We start from the raw sequence: 22607 nt of genomic DNA on the forward strand, positions 1-22607 counted from the left end.
TTTATGTCTCCAGATGTCTTATGAGGGATCTTCTTGACTCAATGGCTATGCAAGTGACCATTCTTGATCCCCTTGTTACACAGTGCCTTTTCAATAGGCAAGGGGATCTTGTAAGTTTTCTAAAAAACTTTGATATGCTGACATGCAATTACCCTTATGTTGAAGTGTAAGACTCACACTCAGTTATCTTTTGTCCATCATTACAATATTCACAACTAATTGCAGTATTCATCTTATCACAGAGGCCATTGGAGTCTTATTATCTTCAATCTATTGGATAGAGATGTAATCTTTATGAATTCTTTAGCATCCATTCATGGGGAGAAGAAAAATGTAAGAATCAACTTTACCATGGTTTATGTTCTAGAGCAATATTTTGTAAGTTTTCAATTGTTTGGTTGACCCTCAATATTTTATGCTTGCAGTGCTGCCAAACTTATCTTGAGTTTTCTAGGTTCCACCTATGAAGACTACAAACTTGAAGATTTTAAGTACTACAATCAGGAAGTTCCTTTGCAGAAAGACTCAACATCTTGTGGATGGATGGTGCTTGCTAATGCTTGGAGATATCTTGAGTCAGGATTTAGAATGACAACACTTACTGTAAGTTCATGTAATGATAGCATTGATTGATTAGGTCAATACATTTAGTGACTCTCATATTAAGAAATCTTATCATTTCATTTTGCCTTAGTTGCATGAATATCCAGATTCTTGGGTAAGTTGGGTAAGGGAGAAGGCAGTGTCTATGGTTTTGGAAAGATCTATCAATCCAGTTGATCCTGATTCCCCCTTTCCACCTGAGAAAGGAGCCAAGGGTACAACTTCAAAGAAAAGAAAAAAGGAGGAGAAGAAAAGCCATGTCAAGGATGGCTCATTCAAAAAGAAAAAAACCTCTGCCAAAGAGAAGAAGGAGAGAAAGAAGAGCCCTACTAAGAGCAGATCTTCCAAGGGAAAAAAGAGCACTACTAAAGAGAAGACCCATTCTAAAGGGAAGAGCCCTCAGGCTACAGAGAAGAGCCCTAGCCCTCCTGCTAAAGAGAAGAGTCCTAGCCCTCCTGCTAAAGAGAAGAGCTCTTCACCAGCTCAAGAGAAGACTCCTATCCAAGAGAAGACCCCTGTCAAAGAGAAAACCCCAATCAAAGAGAAGACCCCTGTCAAAGAGAAGAGTGCTACTAAAGGTCTTCCGTTTCACTCACCAGTGAAATTTAAAATTCAGAAGCGTCGTTCATCCAACAAAGAAAGTAAGAGGACAAATGTTGGCTCTCCATTCAATTTCTTTTTCATGTTCCCCAAGAAGATTGCCAAGTCTCCAAAGCCAACCTCCAAAGAACCTTCTCCAAAACCAAACCCCACTGCCAAATCTCCCTCGCCAATACCTAAAGATCTCAGAGAAGAGCCCAACTTACCACCAGTTGAGGAATCCACTGCAAAGTCTGCCTTTCCAACACCTCAACAGCTCAAAACACCGGAACTTGAACCTCAATCAGCCAAATTTGATCGAAGAAAACAGAAGAGAGAAAGATTCTCTAAAGATCCAGGGTCATCCCATGCCAAAAGAAAAGTTGATTTTGTTGAGTGATTCCACAAATTGGCTTTTGTTTTGTTCATTTTGTCCATATGAACACACCCTTTTTGGGACTATATTCTGTACTTAAATTCAATATCAATAATTTGATATTCAACTGTTAAACCTTGTTTTGTGTTGCGAACAATATGTTGACCATTTTTGTGAAGAAGTCAAGACGAAATTTAGCAGGATATATTGATTACATTATTGGAGAAATCCTTTTCAGCTTTACAAACTTGCCCTTGCAAGTGGCTTAAATACAACTTTTTTTGGGGGAAGACATGTGATGCATGAGGTTACACTCTCCATCCTTGTATTGACAACAATATCATCTACTTTGAATCTATATTCAGGTGATGTTTCGTCTAGAAACTCAAGCGACTCTCTTACATGTTGTAGTCTCCAGTTTGATGTTACTATAAGGTTCCTAGGATCTATGAATGGATGGACTATGATGTTAAATTCAAACTCTGGACAATTCTCTTCAGAATCCAAAGGGACCCAACTACCAAGCTTGCTTTTCCATCTCCTATAGTCATAGCCCAAAACTAGGGATTGACGACATAGTTGGTATGAGATAGACATAGAATTTTGGCTTACTCTACAACTGATATTGTCGCCAATATGAAAAGTTTCCTTGGTACTCCATCCTTCTCCAAGTACAGTGTCCAGATCAGTCGTAGATAGTCTTCTATTAAGCCACATCGTTCTTGTCCTCTCCAATTCCATTGTATTGAAACATGCCACAAAGACATGTATAGGCAAGAACCATTGAATTTTTATCCTTCTTGAAATCCTTCCAGGAGACATAGCTTTAAGAATATCATCTTTGATTTTGGATTTGAAGCTTGTTATGGTATTTGGATCAGGAACTTCCCATTCGAGTGACATTAATGTGGGAATAGGTATGTCATATAATTCTCCATGAACACCTTCTCTTGATGGAACAACACCATATTGGGGAATATGGGAATTTCCCATAAGTTTGGGACACGTGGTCAAAACTTTGGATTTGCCATAACTTGAACACCATTACTCCAAATTGTGCGCTTTAAAGCTTAATAGATTCCTCTTTTCAAGCGCTTTTCAATGATAGGTCACATGATAGGGTTTTAAGAAACTTATAGACATGTTAATCGGGTCCCACCTTTTTAGTATTACAAAAATGGGACTTGGGAGATACCCAAACTCACGAATATGGTGTTGAACCCTGTATTCTGCAAAATACACAAATATATCCAACTGATTTGTAAAATGAAGGTGGTTTGTCTGCATACATTACATCTGCAATCCCCTTGTGAATTGCTTTGAATGTGCCACTTAAGCTCTCAACAGGCTGCCACTCCACAGCTATTGATGGAAAGATAACTGAAATTAAACAAACAACAAATATATCAGAAGGAGAAATATTGTGTTGTATCAAATAGATAAAGTTTTGTTAAATTACAGTAAGAATGGAGAATTGGATGCTCATCCAAGTTCAACACCATGTCTTTGGGCATGTAGACATGTTGAACTTTTGCAAGCCAGCCACATTGTCGGTCACTTTGAAGGCAAGAACATGACCTTTCCAATGGGATTTCACTTCATTTAGCTTGGTTCTTTTCACCCTGTGGTGGGCACCTTTGCAAGAGGGAAGCATTGTTACCCAATCATTCATACGAAAAGACATGGGTTTCCAAACACCATCCTCTCTGGTGTTATGAAAATCACAAGAAGTTATATTATGAGAAGGACGACGTGAGGACGCCATAGAAGCTCACAGATGAGAGAAAAATAGTGAGTCTTTTGAAAATGCAAAGAAAGGAGAATAAGCCATATGCCAAAATGGAGGGAAGGTGGAAAGTAGACGTTTGAAAAAATTTGGTGATTTGTTATTAATAGCGTTGTTTTCAGAGCCTGAAAAGAGAAGATTTCGTGTCTTCCTGCTTGATTTTTTGAAATATAAAATGGAACAAGATGTCACTATTTTGGACCCAAACTTTAATGTTAGCCATCTTAAACGTCTAAATTAAGCCGTTTTAGCCGTTCGCCACACTAAAATAGAACCGTTAAGAAGACATTTAGAGGAGACAAGAATGCCATACTTTTGTATACGTGTCAATTCACAATTGGACAATTTCTTAATCCTTAGATTAACAAACAGCCCTTTTCTAGCCGTTTTTGGCCCTAATGAATCATAAAGAACATACATTAAATTATGAAAATATCTTACAATGAACTTGCAATGGAGATGCTGGAGTAGAAGGATGCATGTGCATGTCTCTTGTCGTGTACACATGTTGCATCTTTGCCTTCCACCTATCTTTTGCTATCTTGAAATCCAAGATATTCCCCTTTCAATGGTATTGTAGTAAGCTTCCTCTTTTACTTTTTATCCTATGAGGACCTTTGCATGATGGTGTCATTGTTTAACTTGAAGTTTTTACCTTTCCACAGACCCTGAAGGATACATGATGAAATGGCATTAGGAGTGCACCCTGAGTTAGACTATTGTTTCAACATTGTTTGATGATGAATACAGGAGAGGATGATGTAGAAAGATGATGAGAAAGAGGTGCAACCATGGTAGAGTAGGGAATTTGAAATGTATTCACTCAAATGTATGACTCATTTCAGGGAAAACCTAATTTTTAAAATTTTATTTTCTTAAGTAATAAAATTTTATACATGCGATTTGGTTTTGAAGTTGAAACCCCCACAAATAGCTGTGCGAAATTACATTAAGTGGTGATAATCCCCTAAATGAGCTGAAACTAGTGAAGTTAGTGATAAGTAGATATGACACCCAATGTCATATTATTAGTTGAGTGTCACATTTCTATTGGTCCAAAGCTTAGTCCAAATGTAATGCAAGTGATTAAGTGGTGATAACCCCCTAAAATAGCCAAAACTAGTGAAGTTATTGATAAATAGATATGACACCCAATGTCATATGATTAGTTGAGTGTCGCATTTCTATTGGTCCAAAGCCTAATCCAAATCTAATACAAATAATTAAAACTAATAATATGACACCCAATGTCATATTATTAGTTGAGTCTCACATTTTTATTGGTCCAAATCTTAATCCAAATCTAATACAAGCTTAAAATTTTTTTGGCACTAATGAGAATTTCAAAGAAAGGCCATCATATGTTATACATTCAAATGTATGGGTACTGACCAAGACTATAATAATTGCAGGTACTAAGTTACATTCATTGATGATCACACTAGGAAAGTGTGGGTATATTTCATAAAGGAGAAAAGTGGTGTGGGTATATTTCATAAAGGAGAAAAGTGTGGGTATATTTCATAAAGGATAAAAGTGAAGTGTTTGCTCACTTTTAGAGATTTAAAGTCAGTCAAGAAGGAAAAAAGCATACAAATAAAATGCCTCAGATCAGATGGTGGGGGGAGAGTATTTCTTCAATCAGTTTAGTGATTTCTTGAGAAAGCACGGAATCAAGGGACAATTTACATTACAGGTTGAAAAGGAAAAAACATACAAACAAAATGCCTGAGATTAGATAGTGTGGGAGAGTATTTCTCCAATGAGTTTAGTGATTTCTTGAGAAAGGAAGGAATCAAGGAGACAATTTACATTCCAAGTTCACGCCACAACAGAATGGTGCTATAGAAAGAAAAAATAGGCATATTACAGAACTTACACATGCCTTGATGTCTGAAAAGAATATGCCACATTATTTTTTGGTAGAAGCAACTGTTGTGTACATTATAAACAAGATCCCCACTGTAGCTTTTCATGGTAGGATGCCTGAATAGAAGTTTATAGGCATAAAACTGGATGTGTCTCACTTGAAAGTGTTTGGGTGTATTGCATATATGCATGTTCCCAATGAAGTGAGAAAAATTTGGATCCAAAGGCAGATAAATGCATATTCATTGCTTATGCTTTGGAGCAGAAAGGTTATACATGTTATAACTATACCATTTGTGAGATGCAAGTAAGTAGAGATGTTGTCTTTGATGAGATGAGTAATTGGTATACAGCAGTAGTGAGTGATGGTAACAAAAGTTACAGATGTAAGTAGTGATGCTACACCACCTCTAGAGCAGCAATCATAAGCGCTTAGTGGACCGGGATAGTCCTTCGTACTGGATCTAGTCTTAGTCCATGGTCAAGCAAGTTAAGGACAGATGTAGATACACATGTATTATGCAAAGGGAAGAAAAAGAAAGATCAATTTTTTGTGCATGATCTATCAGTAGGTCACTCATATGTGCATGGTGACTCTAGTGGCTTTGAACAAAGCCTTGATGAGGAACTTGGCATTTCATTTGTGGTTACTCCTAGTGTAAGGAGAACCGTGGCTATTTTAAGGACACTTGGCATAGTGATCTAGGTGTACATACGTCTACAAGGCTTAGGTACCCTCTTCACACAAGTTCAGATATGATGGATATACAACCCATCATTATGCTTATGTGGTTAAAGAAATAGGGGGAAGATGCTATGAAGGTCAGCATTGGATGCAAATGCAACATGGGAGTTGGTTCCTTTTCTTAAGGAAAATAAGGAAATTTGATGTAAGTGGGTGTATAAGGTCAAGCATAATGCAGATGGTTGAGTGAGGAGGTATAAGGCAAGATTAGCTGCCAAGGGCTATGCACAGACCTATGGCAATGACTATGAGAACACATTCCGCTTGGTTGTGACAATGACTATGAGAACACATTCCGCTTGGTTGTGACAATGAAAACCGTCAGAGCTTTCATTGGTATGGCTATAGCAAAGGGTTGGTCTTAACATCAGATGAATGTAAAGAATGTCTTCTTTCATGGGGTGAATTGCCACACGAATTATACATGATAAACCACACAAGGTTATAAGAGTAATGCACACCTAGATTTTGTGTGTAGATTACGTAAAGCCTTGTATCGCTTGAAGCATGCACCGAGAGCATGGTCAAACAGGATCTAGGAGTATCTTGTTACCATTAGATTTAAGATATCGAATGAAAAATTTTCACTTGATGTGAAAAAGACAAATAGAGGGATTATGCTATTATTCATTTATGTGGATGACTTGATTATCTTTGGTGATAGCGATGTTGGCATACCTGATGTTAGGAGGATTTTGAAGTAGAAGTTTGAGATGAAGGATTTGGGTGAGCTGTGGTATTTCTTGGGCATAGAGGTCGTGAGACCACCTTATGGCATTTTGTTATTACAAAGGCAATATGGCATAGAGGAGAGGTGAGGCCACCTCTATGCGAGAAGGTGGTGAGACCACCTTATGACATTTTGTTATTACAGAGGCAGTATGGCTTGGACATGTTGTCTAAGTATGGTATAATAGTCTATAAGCCTATTTCAATGCCATTGGAGAGAAGAACACAAAGCTTTCCATATATTTAAGTGAGATTTTGGAGAACCCCACTACATATAGGCGCATAGTGGGTAGCTTGATCTACATGACCATTACTAGTCCAAAATTGAGTTATGCTATTGGACTTGTGAGTCAGTTGAAGTAGACCCCTAGGAAACCACACTTAGATGCGGGGCTTGATGGATTGTCAGGTACATAAGTCCATAGTTGCCTCTAGAATTTTCTATGAGGCTGGTACAAAGATATAGCTACATGAGTATATAGATGCTGATTAGGCTGGTAGTGTCATAGACATGAGGTTTACTAGTGGCTTTATGTTTTCTTTTGGGATTAATGTTGTGAGTTGGAGCAATAAGAAACAGTGAGTAGTTGCTTTGTCAAGTACAAAGGTAGAGTACAAGGGTGCTGCTATGGTAGCTTGTGAAGTAGCTTGGTTTGAGAAGCTATTGGTGATAGAAGTGAGCCGATGGACATGAAAATTGTCATTTATTATGGCAACATGAGTATCATGCAATTGGCCAGTAACCCCACCATTCTATAATAAAACACATTGAGGTGCATTATCACTTTATCAGGGATAAGGTTCTAGCAAGTGACATAGATTTGGTATTATCACTTTATGAGGGAGAAAGTTCTAGCAAGTGACATAGATTTGGTATAAACACCATATTGGGGAATATGGGAATTTCTCACAAGTTTGGGACACGTGGTCAAAAGTTTGGATTCACCATAACTTGAACACCACTAATCCAAAATGAGCGCTTTATAGCTCTTTAGATTCCATTTTTCAAGCGCTTTCCAACGATAGGTCATATGATAGGGTTTTGAGAAACTTACAAACATGTTATCCATGTCCCCTTTTTTAAGTATTCAAAAATGGGAATTGAGAAATTCCCAAATTCACTAATATGGTGTTTATATGTTAGCATATAGAATCAGGTGACTGACATCTTCACAAAGCCATTGGGTACAAAGAAGCTACGTTACAAGTATATACATTGTTGTGATAGGTTTGCCTGATTATCAGATTAGCATGGAAGTTATAGTTTTGTTATGCAAGTACATGGCATTATTCACCCATGTACACATTACGGATCATGTATATACATTGTTGTGATAGGTTTGCCTGATTATCAGATTAGCATGGAAGTTATAGTTTTGTTATGCAAGTACATGGCATTATTCACCCATGTACACATTACGGATCATGTGGGTTTCGATTACCTAGCTAGATTATGGGTAGGGAAATAGATTTAGGTGTGTGGAGGAGTTATGGTAGGAGTTACTATTTGTTGTATATTTGTGTTTCATGAGTGCATTGAAAATGTCTAGTTAGGAGGATTGAAAAGAAGTCAACAATGTACTTCATACATATCTTCTCTTGGGTTTCAATCTCGATGATTGATTAGGGGTGAATCCAAGAAGAAAACAGTGATCTGTTAAAGGAGATGGGTGGTGCTGACTAAGACTCCTAACACGGTTGTACTACGAGTAACAATAGAAGAATGATGATGTGTTAAGGCATACATATCTTTTTCGGATCTGTTGGGGGAAGGGACATGGTCTTTTCTCGAGTAGCGGTCAACAAAAAGGCCTTGATACAATAACCAAAGAGCTTTTGCTATCGGTTTGGTGTAGCATCTATCCCTAAATATCCACTTAAGTATGATCAGGTTTCCAACCTAAAATGTACTTTTGAAAATTAATTTGTCTCATAAATGGCCAAGAAGAAAATGAAAAAGTGCAACATCTATTTACATCATGATCATTCCGCTAAGGAATGCCATTACTTATGTGATGCATGTCACAAGCCAGATGTATGTTGAAAGTATTGCATGCCGGATTTGTGCAAATTGTATCGAATTGTTAAGCAGTTTCGAAATGCATCATCAATTGTTGAAATGAAGAGAGAAAATGAAGAGTTAGGTATGTTTTCTGATTTACTAGATAAGGCATGCCATTGGCACACCGAGCACGAGGGTCAAAGACAGAAGTCGTGTTCAAGTGTTCTGGTGACGATGATGATTGGTGGCCCGCACCAAAGCTAGTATAGTGATCGAACAGAAGGGAGTACAGCTGACGAGTGTTGCCAGGAAAAACAAAGTCTACAATGCACTTGATCCAGTACCAAAGTTGGACAATGGAGTGCTAGAGTTTGAGTCTTCATAGCTAGAATGGAGTGCTAGAGTTTGAGTCTTCATAGCTAGAATACCAGAACCCTAAATTGATATAGCCTAATATTCATGTTCTTGATTTTTTTTCTGATGCCCTACGCATGGATGATTGTATGGATTTGAAAGCATGCCTAATGCAAGGAGGTGTTAATGCTCAAAGTCAGTTTAATGGAGTCGAGATGTTGATGATGGATGAAGGAGGAAGTAAGGAGTCTAAGAGCCAAAAAAGCCAAGGAGAGCCCTCATTGTCCCTAACCCTCACACCAGAAAGAACCATAGATTTGCAAGAGGCTGACATATTCGAGTCGGTAAGAGGTGTGGCGGCACAATTGATATTGCTCCAAATTCTATTTGCAAATCACCTAAAATCCAAGGAGCATGATTCAAATCACAAGACTCTGAAGATGCAAGGTCATGATGTTGTGGATGAGGTTCTATTCTTGCATGATTAGCATGTATGTGAAGAAGATGACATGCTAGAAGAAGTACAGCCACCTAAGAGTTTCGACAGTCTTTAATATTCATCTCATGGTTTTTGATTTGCAACAAATAGTTTTTGATGTGCAGGAAGAAATTTTAGATGTCCAATCAACAAATGATCATATTTTCAGCACAATCCAAACTCTGATAGTAGTCCACAGTCTGACAGAAATCACAAATCAACTAGTCAAAATTCAGAAAGTCAAAATGTAGGCAATCTGACTGCAAAAAGAGATTTGATTCTAGCAAACCAGAATTTTGAAAGCAATCCAATTTCAGGCAATGGTGTATGTAGTTTGATTTTGTAGATTCTTCTATCCTCAATCGTGTTGAAATACGTATGATGCTGCATGATGGAGTTTTGGAGCCAGGCAGATGGATAGGTGAAAGCAATGCAATTTAAGGCCAATGGTGTATGTAGTTTGATTTTGTAGATTCTGCTATCCTCAATCGTGTTGAAATATGTATGATGCTACATGAACTTGACTTGGAAAGTCTATTAGAATCAAAAGTTCAATCCGGCCTTGAAGTTGGAGTTCATATTTGCATCCACAACAAAGTCATAATAGAGGTGTGCTTGAAGTTTCCAAAGTTAAATTTGAAGGTCAAAAAGTTGGTCTATTTGCAGATCTGTATGATGGAAGAGAACAAGAACAATCTTGGAGGAAGCTGAATTATCCAAGGAAGCTAAATTATTCCAGATTTTTGGTATGTTTTGAATATTAGAAAATTGACTTGGACATGATGGAAGCTTATGTCCAATCCATGTTCTCGTTGTGGCATAGTTTGATTTATGAAATGCTATTGTTACAAAGTTCAATTGGCCATTTTTCAAAGTCTAAATTACAGCAAAAGTGGTCCGAAGTGGATTTTTTACAGATAAACTATAGTGGACAACAATTGGATCATATTGAAGTGTTTTTCATCATTGTTTTTATTGATATTTCAAATTATATTGTTGTTTTCTGATTTCAAATATTTTGACAACTTCACTTGAAGTCAAGTTGGGTCCAATATTTGATCGCATTTATGATCCGATATGCAATGAAGATGATGATATCAATGGTTTTGATATGGAGCTGATGTTTGATACATTCAACACATAATTTTGTGTAACCTTGAGTGGCTGTTTTTTGATGTGCATGGAGTGGGTTTTGTTCGAGTGCTTAGCGGATACTCAAGTGCAATTGACATATCTTTATAAGGATGTAGAATTTGAGGGCATTACTCTGTGTTAGTGGAGTTCTGTTATGAGCCTTCATTCATGGTTTTACGTAGAATTTGTTCTATGACATTCCATGGTGCACTATAATCGCTTACTTTTATGGGGGAATGCACATAAAAATACATTGTAATGCTTAAATCTTTTTATGGATTTGGTTTTCGGGGTTGGGTGAATCTTGGTATAGCACTAGGATCTCTACTCAATTACTCGGTGTGGTGCATCAAGTTGAGGGTCTATCAGTTTCCATAAGAACGATCAGGGGAAATAACTGGGTTTAGGTTAGGATTCTCTAAATCCAACCATCAGGCTGTGCCAAGTGCTGAACCTTAATCTAAAATAAGCTATATTAGTAGATTAGGTGAAATATCAGATTCTAAGTTCATGGGAAAGCATTGACAGTTGTGATACCGAATCATATTTGATGAATGTCATAGGAAAGAGTAGTCCAAAGGCATATTAGGACATATATCCAGGCGGTGCTTGATGTTAAGACATTCACATTTTTGCTTATGTTCTATTTTAGTTTGTATTTCTTATTAATGCAAGAAGATGCAGTCTGTCGATTTCAAGTTCAAGACTTTCCTATTCTTGGAAATTCGGGCTGTATTGCATTTATGATGCATTTGTGTTATGCATATCAAATTCTTCTTGATTTACATACTTCTTCATAATGCAAGTATGCCGTCTTACTTGAAATTATCTAGTATTGGTGAGTAAGTGGTGTATATTGCAAGCCTATACATTGTTGTGATAAGTTTGCTTGATTATCAGATTAGCATGGTAGTTATAGTTTTAATTATGCAAGTATAGGGAATTTTACAGAAACGCACAAAGACGTTTTGAGGAGATGAATTTGGCTTCATTTTTGTAGGAACCAACATCAAGAGATATTAAGACCTGAGAGAACTTTTAGTAGCTAAGTGGAAATTTTTTATGTAGCAACTACATGACTTCGCATATGTTTTAAGATGTTTTTCAACACCAACATTTTATGAGATCATCAATGTCTTATAATAATTTAGAAAAAAGTATGAATCCCACATATATGTCTCAATCAACTTTCTCAAGTTATTTTTCCCATGTGTTTCTCAACACCACTAATTTATGAGATCAACAATGTCTTATAATAGATTTGGAAAGAACTACGAATTCCACATATATGTCTCGGGGATTTTTTAACACCATATTTTTCTTAGGATGATCAATGACTTACAACAAGATAATAGTCTTGTCCAATTGTGCACTTTGTTTTAAACTTGAAAAGAAAAATTGCTAAGGGTGGTGTTCTCAACAAATTTTATTCAAATCATATAAATGGCTCAATTTTGTGAAAGAATACTTTTAATGGTCTGTGTGAATGAAAGAGTTTAACTAATCTTAAGTAGTACAATCTTTAATATCCTCCAACTAGGTTATACATATTGAAAACCTTGAATTGGTGAGAATGTTTTATTTCAAACCACATCTAGAGACAGCTCTCAAAGGTATAAAGTTAAAGATTTTTTTTGTGAAGCTCTTTTGAAAGGAATTTGCACCATCATTAATATGTAGAAGTCTTTTTTATGTAAATGTATGTTTTCCCATGTTATGCTATAGAATTTTCTTTCATTTGATCGAATGTGTAAAATTTGTATGAATCTTTAATAAATAAAATAAATGGGAATTATAAAGGTTCCAGAATTTTATAATATGGCCTTGATGTCCTAAATGTTTACTTGGGATGGAAAGGCTTCCAAGATCCAATGTGTGATGGAAAGGCTTGCCAAGCCTATCTTGAGTGAATGTGGAGACCGTAGAAGACCTTGGGGAGTCACTCACAAACATGTAACATAACACATTAATTAATGGAGGGGTATTTTTTAATAAGAGAACTTACTTGATGTTTACATGCAAGAGGGGATTAAATATAAAATAACAACTTAGTGTAATTTCTATGCCTATGTAGATTTATGGAGTGGTGTCTAAAATTTAAATAGGTGGTTAATCAATCATTTGAGAAAAAAATAAAAATCCAAAAAAGGACATTTCTAATACATTCTTGCTCACAAAAGAGAGACTATTATTTTTCTTGCCCTTGTTTAGTGTGTGAGCGTCAAGGGATAAAATTATTCCTATTGGTTTTTTCTTAAAGAAAAAACTAATATGGTTAACCTTATTCTTGTTTCAATCAAACGTTACACAATAATAAAACTTTACTCTCATCCTTATCCATAGAAACACCTTGATTAATCTTGAGAAATCTAATAATTTTTTATTTCTCAAAATTGGTGAAGGGTGATAGCCAATGTATTTATATACATATGTGTGTGTATGTATATGTATATATACATATACGTATATATATATATATATATATATATATATATATATATATATATACATATACGTATGTGTATGTGTGTGTGTATGTATGTATGTATGTATGTATGTATACATACATATATATATATGTACGTATGTATGTACACACACATTATCACTTAGAAGAATTTTAGTGAGGATTTGACCTATATATGTATGTGTGTAGTTTCCTTAGGCCTATAATTTCATTGGTGCCCAAAATTCACAGTAAAGAGTTTCATTGGTATCCAAATTCCATAGTGAATAATCATTTGCAAGTCATTATCACTAAAGCTCCCTTGGTCCATGAAGAAGAGGAATAGCCTTGTGGGCCGAAGGAGCTCCCTATTTTTCAACTCAGCAATTCCATTGATTTTGTTTCAAGCAAGCACATTTTTGTGAATTTGTTGTAAGGATAATTTTTTTTACATAACCTTTCGAAACCGCGTTTTTCTGGCCCACTGTGAGTCTAATTGATGGGTCCAAATTTCAAAGACTTTGAAAGACTCCATAGGATACATTTCAGCGAAACACGGCTGGCTTGTGGGCTTCAATTTGATGGGTCCAAATTTGACATTTCAGCGAAACACGGCTGGCTTGTGGGTAGGTTGTGCGAAACACGGCTGTCCTGTGGGCTTCAAGTGACTCTGTTACGTGGAGGAGCTGTAGAAGATAGACCGACCAGCGTGAACTTCAGGACAGGAAATTATGTGGATTGAATCTCTCGCTGTCTGTTGCATTTGTTCGCTACTCAAATTATTATGTCGTAAATCCAAGACAAATCCACAAGGAACACCATGGCAACAGCCAGACAAGGAGCCAAATCCACAAGGAACACCATGGCAACAGCCAGACATAGTACTGGGTAGTCTCTTCGGTAATTACGGTGCTTGTGAGTGTTATGTCCCTTCCTTGAATATTATGGAGATATTATTACGGTGCTTGTGAGTGTTATGCCCCTTCCTTGCATATAAATATTATGGAAAGGGCCGCTAATTTATGGAATTGTCGATCTGATGGATCATAAGCAATTACAATTTCGTGATTTGCAGTCTGTGGCTCGCTATTTTGTCCGTGCTGCATGGTTGGAAAGATCGCAATGAACATGGAGGAAGCAGATGCGGGTCAGTTAATCAAGCTCTCTCTCTCTCTCTCTCTCTCATTCATTTGAGTTGCTTATACCATTTCTTCATATTATGTCGTGTTTTGCGATGGCAGCTTGCAGCTGCTGCTCCGAACCGTGGCGCGCACGCTGCACGTTTTGCTGCGCTTGCTCCAGGTTTGGCTGCCTATATTTCCTGCCCCCGCTGTGCTGCGGGTTGCAGCTGCGGTATTACAGGAACCAACTCAGGCGAAAACACAACCTAACTAAAACGGGATTCTGCGTCGACCTGCTGTGCCCCTGCTGCTCCATCACTCAGCTCTACAAAGAGTCACAATACCAACGGTCTCGGCCTCCACCAAGTAAATCCTTCCATTTCACTCCATAAGTGTGTTATGCCTGTTTACACATAATTGTGCGTGTACGCGCTCTTGTGAGACCAAGAGAGAGGGGCCGGGGGAGAGGGAGAGAGAGAGTACGTAAGCAGTCAACTATAAAGAATAAATGATTGAGCGAAAATACGTGTGACCATTCTCTTATTGATAATGGTTGCTAAAGAGATCAAGATAGTGGTGTTCATGGACGTAGGAGCAAATACCACAAGTGTTGCAATTGGCACAAGTGTTGCTAAAAAGATCAAGATAGTGGTGTTCATGGACGTAGGAGCAAATATCACAAGTGTTGCAATTGGCACCAACATAACAATCGATGTAATAATGTGACTTATTAGGGGTTGTGTGGTGGATACATACTTATGATGCTTGTTTGTGTATGTGACAGCTCCACCCCAAGTGCAACGAATGACACGCTCCACCCCAAGTGCAACAAATGACACGCCATAACAATCCCACGAAGAATCATCCAAATAATCTTTTGTCATATGCTCATGATGCAGCATCTATAGCGGCATCTATTGAGTTCTTAGATAAGGAGTGGTGGGGTTCTTCTAAACCTTCTCCTTATTGGCTCATATCTCTCTAAACTCTCATGCTAATTATCTTTTTTCATTTGTTGAACATGCAAATCTATAGGTGCATCTATAGGTGATGTCGTAAAATTGGTTCTTAAAATGGTTCTTCTACTTAGCTCATATCTCTCTAAACTCCCATGCTCATTATTCCAAATTCTTCGACGTAATGGTGGAAATAAGTGCTAGCAAGTGTAAACTCTAATCTGCTCACTTTCAACATGGAAATGTGTCATTCAATGTTTTCGCCAAATTGAGAGTTGGTATGTGAAGAAGTGTACTTTGAGACTCAAAGTAATTCATCCCATGATGGGGGACATAAGACATTTTGCTATGTTTTCGCCAAATTGAGAGTTGGTATGTGAAGAAGTGTACTTTGAGACACAAAGTAATTCATCCCATGATGGGGGACATAAGACATTTTGCTATGTAATTTGCATTTATGTCCTTACAAGATTCAAGCAATCGAATACATGTACTTTGTTTAAAATTTGGAGCCATTGGTTGAAAATTTGAAAGGGAAGATTAAACTTTGACGCGGACCATGATATTCGTTTCTAAGCCCATGTAAGATTCTAGTCAACGTACAGACCTTATATATTTAAGTGCTTTAAAACCTATCTAGCCTTAGAAAATAAATCCAAAATAATATAGAATAACAAAAAATGCATATTTATAAGATTTAAGAAAAATATCGAGACCTTTCTTAACATTGCCAAACGACCCTCCCATCCAAACCCTCCTTCCCAAAATAGTGTGAGCTATAATTTGGTCACTTTTTAGCATGGGAATGTGTCATTCAATGCAGAGTTGGCATGTGAAGTAATGTGAGTGTTTAGGTTGTGGTGATTTATAGTGATGATTTCTTGGTAATTAACATCTATTTCCTTGTAGCATGCATGAAGTACTTATGTTTGCTCATCAATAAGGTTCAAAGTAAGGAGAGGTGGAATTATTCATTTCAAAACAAAGCAATCACAAGTCATGCTTATCATCTTATATTGATCTCTAGTCCATAATCTTTTAAGGAAAGCATATTCAAATCAACCTTAAGTATAGAAATAAGCTTTTAAATCAAATGGTCCTTAACTTCTATTAGTCTTTTAATTCTTTCAAGCCATATATGAATCTTTATTTTTAACATAGTTAATTATCAAGTTTAGTAAGATCATCTCTAGTTTCGATAACTAAGTCATAACAACCGGTCTATATAGACAACTTAGTCAATCTTAATAGCAATTTTTAAGGCAAAGCCTGATAATTGGTCTCTTTGGTAGAGTAATAACTTTCAATCTATTTGAAATTAGAGAAAAGTCAAAACTATAAAGTTACAGAACTTCTAATACTCTATAAAACATATCTTAGTGATGGGTCTCTAAAAAAGAAATCTAAGGTCTCTTTGAGAGCATTCAAAATGGCCAAAGTTGTATTTTCAGCATGAAACTATAAAAAACAGCCGAGTGTCCCACTTTGCACTCGAATATCTCAAAATCAAAAGGAATTTTGGCTTTCTAGAGTCTCATACACTCTTGTAGAGTTTCTTGCCATCTAAAACTTTCATGTTTACATCAAAATATGATTCTAAACACACGGAAAGATAAACACTTTGCAAAATATCCTCTAATGAAGACTATACCTAAAATCTAGTCACAAACTAGTTAAATATTATATCTCCTAATTCTTTACCTCCAAAAGTGTTTATTCTATGAGTCTCATAGACTAGGATGATCATGTATACTTGAGAAAAATAAGAATTACTCATCGTTAAGAACGCCCTATATGGACTCAAATTCTCTCATGTGCACTTATCGACTTATTTATTTCATATCAAAAGAATTTAAAACAAAATAATACTAAGAGTATTTGTGTACGTCCCCGATATATTTCTTGATGTCTTGATTCATTGGGAATCCATGTCTGTCTGGGAAATATCTGGATGAGCAAGGCAAAGAGGAACCCGATAACCCCCCCAGATATTCAACAAAGAATGGAGCTACACTCTCCCAACACCCCAAAGGAGAAGGCACTAGTAGATAGGAATGTGTGCTATGGATCTTTCTGACAAATGCGGCACTGCAATGATGGAATGCTGATGATGTATACACACACAAATGTTAAACAAGCTTTGTGCTAAATGACAAAAGAGCGAGATGACACCACGACACAACCAAGCGAAGCGAGATATAATGTGCAATGTGCCTTGTATATTGAATTTGATGTGCGCATGCTTGATTCATAAAGCAAATTTATGTAGCTATTATATGAGAAAAAGAGAGAGATCTTATCTAGCTGCTGTTTGCTTTTTTTTTGGCGTCGAGTGGAGCCTTGCGCGTTTGCCGATGATGCCTTCTGTCACGAGAGAGGTGCCCTCACGACCCTCGAGGAATGAATTTTACAAAGCTTTAAATTTGAATTTACAAACAATTTGCAGTGGGTTTCGCTAACGCGTGACTATGTGAGTGCGTGAGTGCGAAGCTATGCTATTGTTTGTCGCCGAGAATCACACTTGCTTCTTTGTTGCAAACATCTTCTCCTCTTCCGCTTCCCTCTCTCTCCTTTTGCGCGTGTGAGGAGGGAGTGTGCCAGTTCCTCTCCTTCTCCTTCACAATCTTGGCATGACAGGATGCAGCTGCGACTAGCAAGCCTTGCTTCACTTCTCTTGCTCACAGCACAAGGATCGGCCCAAAAAATGGCTGCACTCTCTCTCTCTTCAAGCGCACGTGTGCGGACTGGCGATGCTTCACTGCAAGTGTGCTGGACGCGTTTCGAATATACCTGCTCGTCATTTTTTTTCCTCCAGCAAGGTTAAGGTTTACACCTTAAATTGCTAAGTGGCCAAGCTGGCGATCTCGCACACACTTGCGGCTCCCAAGCTCACATACCTTCATCCTCATTGCCTACAAAATGAGCCCGCTCCCAAGACCAAAGACCAAGTGAAGGTAACACATGGCGGAACATTCAAACAAATACAGAGAGGTGGAAAAAAAATGCAACAGTGGTATCTTGCGGGGAAAACTAGCTGGCTAGTGTGAATCTAGAATCTCCGGTTATACTAGTGCCTTTTCCATTGGGCTACAAGATCATGAGCAAATGGCTAGGATCTACAGTGAGAAAGGTGACATCAGACAAGTGAATCAATCGACGGGTCATGGATAGAATGAGAGAAGAAAAAGTGGAAGGATGGGATGACTTGAAAACCCTTAGAAGACTACCCAACTCCTCAACTCCCAAACACTTAAGGTCTTGCACTATTTCCCAAGGATCAATGTCAAAGGAATGGGTATCCAGCAAGGCACGATCAAAATTTTGGATAGAGGAACCAAAAAGGGCCATCAAAGTTAAGGAATCTGCAACACGATTTTCATGACGAGGTAAAAAAGTCAAGGAAGGAGGTGAAATGGGTGAAGAGGTCACGGACTAAAAGACTATAGTAGTGCATCAAAGGGTGGAGAGTGCGGGCTATGATGAAACTCGTGGACCACGAGTTGTGAATCTCCATAGATATGAACATGAGATGCTCCCAAAAGAAGTAGTGCTCTCAAACGAATCAAAAGTGCTTGATATTCAGCAATGTTGTTGCTCAAATGATCTCCCAAAAGAACTCCCAACAGAATAGCATTCCCTTCAAGTGGATATATGACAATACCGCAACTACCAAGTTTGTCCTTGCCCCTACATGCTCCATCAAAGTATAGACTCCAAAAAGACATGGAAGATTCAACATCATTTGGAGTAAGGCGTGGACGAGTGTGGCGAGGTCAAGGTAAGGGGTCGGCAAACAACAAGAACAGCGACATGGGTGGGTGCGTGGGTAGCAACGATAGGTTTCGGATCTCCCTCCTCATCAACAACCTTCTCTTTCCCCTTTCGTGTGATGGCTTGCACGGGTGATGAATCTAACTCAATCATATTAATCGAAGGGTTCTCAGTGGTGGTAGGTGGTACACTAGACAAAGCAACTATTGGAGAACTAGGAGACCCCTCTGAAGAAGTGTCCAACTAGGGCCCGGGGGTTTCTCGGCACCAATACAATGATTAAAGGGGCCGGGGGGTGGCAAAGTGGTGCTCCTATTCATCAAATGGCGCATCTTAATGTAACACATATCTTCTGTGTGCCCCCTACCGAAACATTTCTCATAAGTGCAAACAACATATGAGGGTAGAGAAAACCTTTATGAGGAAGAGCAGGAACTTTTGACATGTTTTTCTACAAGAGAATTGAATTGTTCAAAAAGAAGGGCAGTTGTCTAAAGAGTTATGAAGTATGTATTGATTGGAGACATATATTGTATCATAAAGGCGATGATGGAGTTTTGTGAAGAGTTGGGTATCAAGATGAGATTTTGAATTTCTTGAGAGCTTGCCATGAGGAGGGATGTGGAGGCCACTATGGGTTTGATATTACAAAGAGTAAGCATTTAACATCAAAGCTTATATAGCCAAGCATGAATAGATACATCCATCATTGGTGTAGAAGGTGTCATGAACAAAGACATCCAGCATTGGTGTAGAAGGTGTCATGAATGGCAAGCTTTTTAGAAGAAGGTACTAGTTCCTAAGTCCATGCATCACATTACGAGCTATGGGGCCTTTGAGAAGTGAGGAATAGATGTAATAGGTCCTCTTGCAGGAACTAAAAGTATAAAGTTTTATATCATCCACTTCAGTGGACTACTTGACAAGGTGCGAGAGGCTAGAGCAACCAATAGTGCTACTGCACAATAGGTTTACATGTTTATCTATGAAATGATTTGTTGTAGGTTTGGTCTTACTTTGGAGCTAGTAAGTGACAAAGGAAGGGAGTTCAGAGCTAATTAAGTGAAGATCCGACCACAAATATCGGATCAAACACAGGTTTACCACACCATACCATCCCCAATGTGATGGATTGGTTGAGAGCTTTAATAGATTTTTGTAGAAGTTGTTATTCAAACAAGTGGAAGACCATGCCAATGATTGGAACATGTACCTAGACAAATCAGTATGGACATTTAGTGTCACTAAAAAGAATGCAACTGGATACACCCCATATCATTTGGTGTATGGAGAAGACTGTGTATTGCTAATGAATGTGATGCTACCACTGCTTGATTTTTTGTTGCAACATAGTATGATCCAAGAGGAGCACGAGAGAAAAAGGTTAAAGAATTTATATTCTTTATTGTTGGACAGAAAGGAATATATTAAATGGTATGAAGTGCAATATGTGAGAAGAGCCTTTGATGGAAAACAAACATGGTGTGTGGGAACATCTAATGTGCATAATGTGAGATGACAAACAAGGGAGCCAACGACGTAACAATCCAAAAGGCGACGGGGCAGTGAGACGGTCCAAAAAGGGGGAATTGAGATATTTTTCACAAGAAGAGAGATGATTTGACAAAGAGAGGAGAAGCAAGATGAGCAAGAGCGTGAAGAGTGTAAGAATAGAGACGAGTAGACGAAGAGATGAGAAGAAAGAGGAGAAAGGGAGTTAAGAGTGTGAGAAGAGAGAGACGAGACTGAAGAGACTACTTGCAGATTGCAGGTCTTACAATTTTCGAAGGTTGTGGAGGTGAAATTCAAAGTAGCAAAGAGAGGAATTTACATAAATCAGAGTAGATGAAGTGCCACATTAGGGCCAATTTGGACAAGAGAAGGGCTGTCTAAGGATCTAAAAAGGGGCAACTTAAAAAAGACCATGAAGATCTTACCAAAACTATTCAACATGGGTACTCATTGGATAGAGCTCATCAAGCGCCACCTGTGGACCATTTGAGCGCTAAATTTGGAGTTCATATGTAAAAGTTATGGCTAAAATAGTGCAAAATGTTCCAAAAGTAAGTGAAGGAGATCTTGACACGTGTACAAAAATGCCATACTTCTTGACACGTGGCTCCTCCTTGACCCTTAGATCAAGAATAGAGAAACCCTAAACAGCCCTTTTTTCATCTAAATTGGCCCTAATGAAGAGCCACATGATCAGGCAGGAGGAGGTTCCTCTCTAATTTTTGCATGGCGATTATGTTAGAGATGTGATTTAGTCCAATTCTAGCTCAATTATAGCTGCTATCAACTGAGTGTTGATTTGTATCTATCTAGGGAAGGCCAGTAGTTTGAGGTTGTAAATTCATTATAGCTTGAATAGTCAATGGGGTTTGTAAATGGAAGATCTCCAAGCTTTTAATGTGTTGTTCTAATATGTTTTAGCCCATGCCTCAGGGGTGTAGAGACAAGGTATGGATTTTGGTTTCGTGAAGAAATCTAAGAGTAAAAATCTTGAAATTATGTTGAGATTATGGAGAATTTGTGGTATGGGACTTGGTTTGAGTTATTTTGATAGATTTTGTTGAGGTAGAATAGTTGTGCCTGTATGTCTGATTTTTTGGGAGCCAGGGCTGACTCTTAGCTAAATTAGTAGTTGAGAGGATTCTGAGCTAGCTAGAGTCAAATAAGTGTCAACTACTATCAGTGGTGTGTCCAAGATGATCAGCTAAAGGGCTAGAAGGGTGTATTTAATCTTTATGGATTGAAGGATAGAAGCTTTGAGTTTAGTTGACAGTCAGGAGTTTGATAAAAGTCAGTAGTCAGATGGTGGGTATCACTCAGACGACACCATGATGAAATGCTCACAGAAATTACGAGTGCAGGAAGCCACTAAATCATCCTCATTGTGGTAGTAGACATCATCATTAATGTGGTCTAGAAGTGGCTCAACAACACTGGCTAAAGCGAAGGGTGTCTTTGCATTAGGACCTCAATGGAAGGCTTCTTGGGCCCTTTTATTTGGCAGTTTAAGGGAGTCAAACCTTTTCTCTTAAGAAGAAACGTTTTCTAATTAGAAGCTTCAAAACGGCTACTTTATTTGAATTTGAATTTTGGGGGAAAAATGGAATTTAAAATCTAGCGGATAAAACCATATCATGTAACATATCTATGGAAAGCTCTTGATGCGTAGATCACGGATCTGTAATCTCCGCTCAAATCGGAGCTTGTATGTAGAAGTTATGGAGGTCCGAAAATTGTAAAATTGCCCCCCCCCCCTTTTTGGGGAAAAAAGTGCACCCTTTGACCACTCTTACACCTCTCTTAAAAACCCAACATTTCAGTCCACATGGCAACCCCCCATTTGGCTATTCCTTAATCACCTTGATTAGGCTTGGGCAAATTAAAGGGCCCAAGAAGACCCCATTCACTTCCTAATGAAGGCTTGGCATCTCTACTTATAGATGAGGGTCTTAGCCTCAAGGTGGAGAAGCAGATGGACCGAGAAATTTTTAGTATAATTCAATTTATGATTATTTATCAAAAGTGAAAATATGGGTAGAATTGATTTTTGTAAATCCCATGAATTCTATTATTCAAAAGAGGAATATTGAATATAATTCATTTGAGAAATTGAGAAAGAATATGGAAATAGTCGTCTAGAAAAACA

At 37.9% G+C, this 22607-nt stretch overlaps 2 protein-coding genes across 3 annotated transcripts in view; both read left to right on the plus strand.

Moving 5' to 3' along the window:
- Positions 1–13769, plus strand: part of LOC147637607 (uncharacterized) — a 37135-nt gene extending 23366 nt beyond the window's left edge. The window contains exon 3 of the mRNA XM_086798997.1: positions 13620–13769. Coding sequence (XP_086655123.1) covers positions 13620–13769 — 150 coding nt within the window. The remainder of the gene's footprint in view (positions 1–13619) is intronic.
- On the plus strand, positions 13677–15652 carry LOC147637608 (protein PLANT CADMIUM RESISTANCE 10-like). Of its 2 annotated transcripts, none has more exons than XM_086798917.1 (4): positions 13677–14016; positions 14177–14248; positions 14343–14588; positions 15007–15652. In XM_086798917.1, the coding sequence occupies exons 1-4, from the start codon at positions 13833–13835 to the stop codon at positions 15066–15068; spliced, it is 564 nt and encodes a 187-aa protein (XP_086655043.1). In that variant the 5' UTR covers positions 13677–13832; the 3' UTR covers positions 15069–15652. The 2 variants fall into 2 exon arrangements, with proteins under 2 accessions (XP_086655043.1, XP_086655044.1); XM_086798918.1 differs by having other exon boundaries at positions 13677–14001.
- Positions 15653–22607: the final 6955 nt, after the last annotated feature.

This window comes from Cibotium barometz, chromosome 6 (genome assembly GCF_041138505.1).
Source record: "Cibotium barometz isolate CiBa-2024 chromosome 6, ASM4113850v1, whole genome shotgun sequence".
In the NCBI taxonomy this organism is placed as follows: domain Eukaryota; kingdom Viridiplantae; phylum Streptophyta; class Polypodiopsida; order Cyatheales; family Cibotiaceae; genus Cibotium; species Cibotium barometz.

Excerpts from the sequence above, each read along its gene's own strand:
- LOC147637608 (XM_086798917.1), top strand. The coding sequence starts at position 13,833 with ATGTGGATTGAATCTCTCGCTGTCTGTTGCATTTGTTCGCTACTCAAA. Across the intron at positions 14,017-14,176 it reads CTTCGGTAATTACGGTGCTT|TCTGTGGCTCGCTATTTTGT; the intron begins GTGAGTGTTATG and ends CGTGATTTGCAG. Across the intron at positions 14,589-15,006 it reads ACGGTCTCGGCCTCCACCAA|CTCCACCCCAAGTGCAACGA; the intron begins GTAAATCCTTCC and ends TGTATGTGACAG.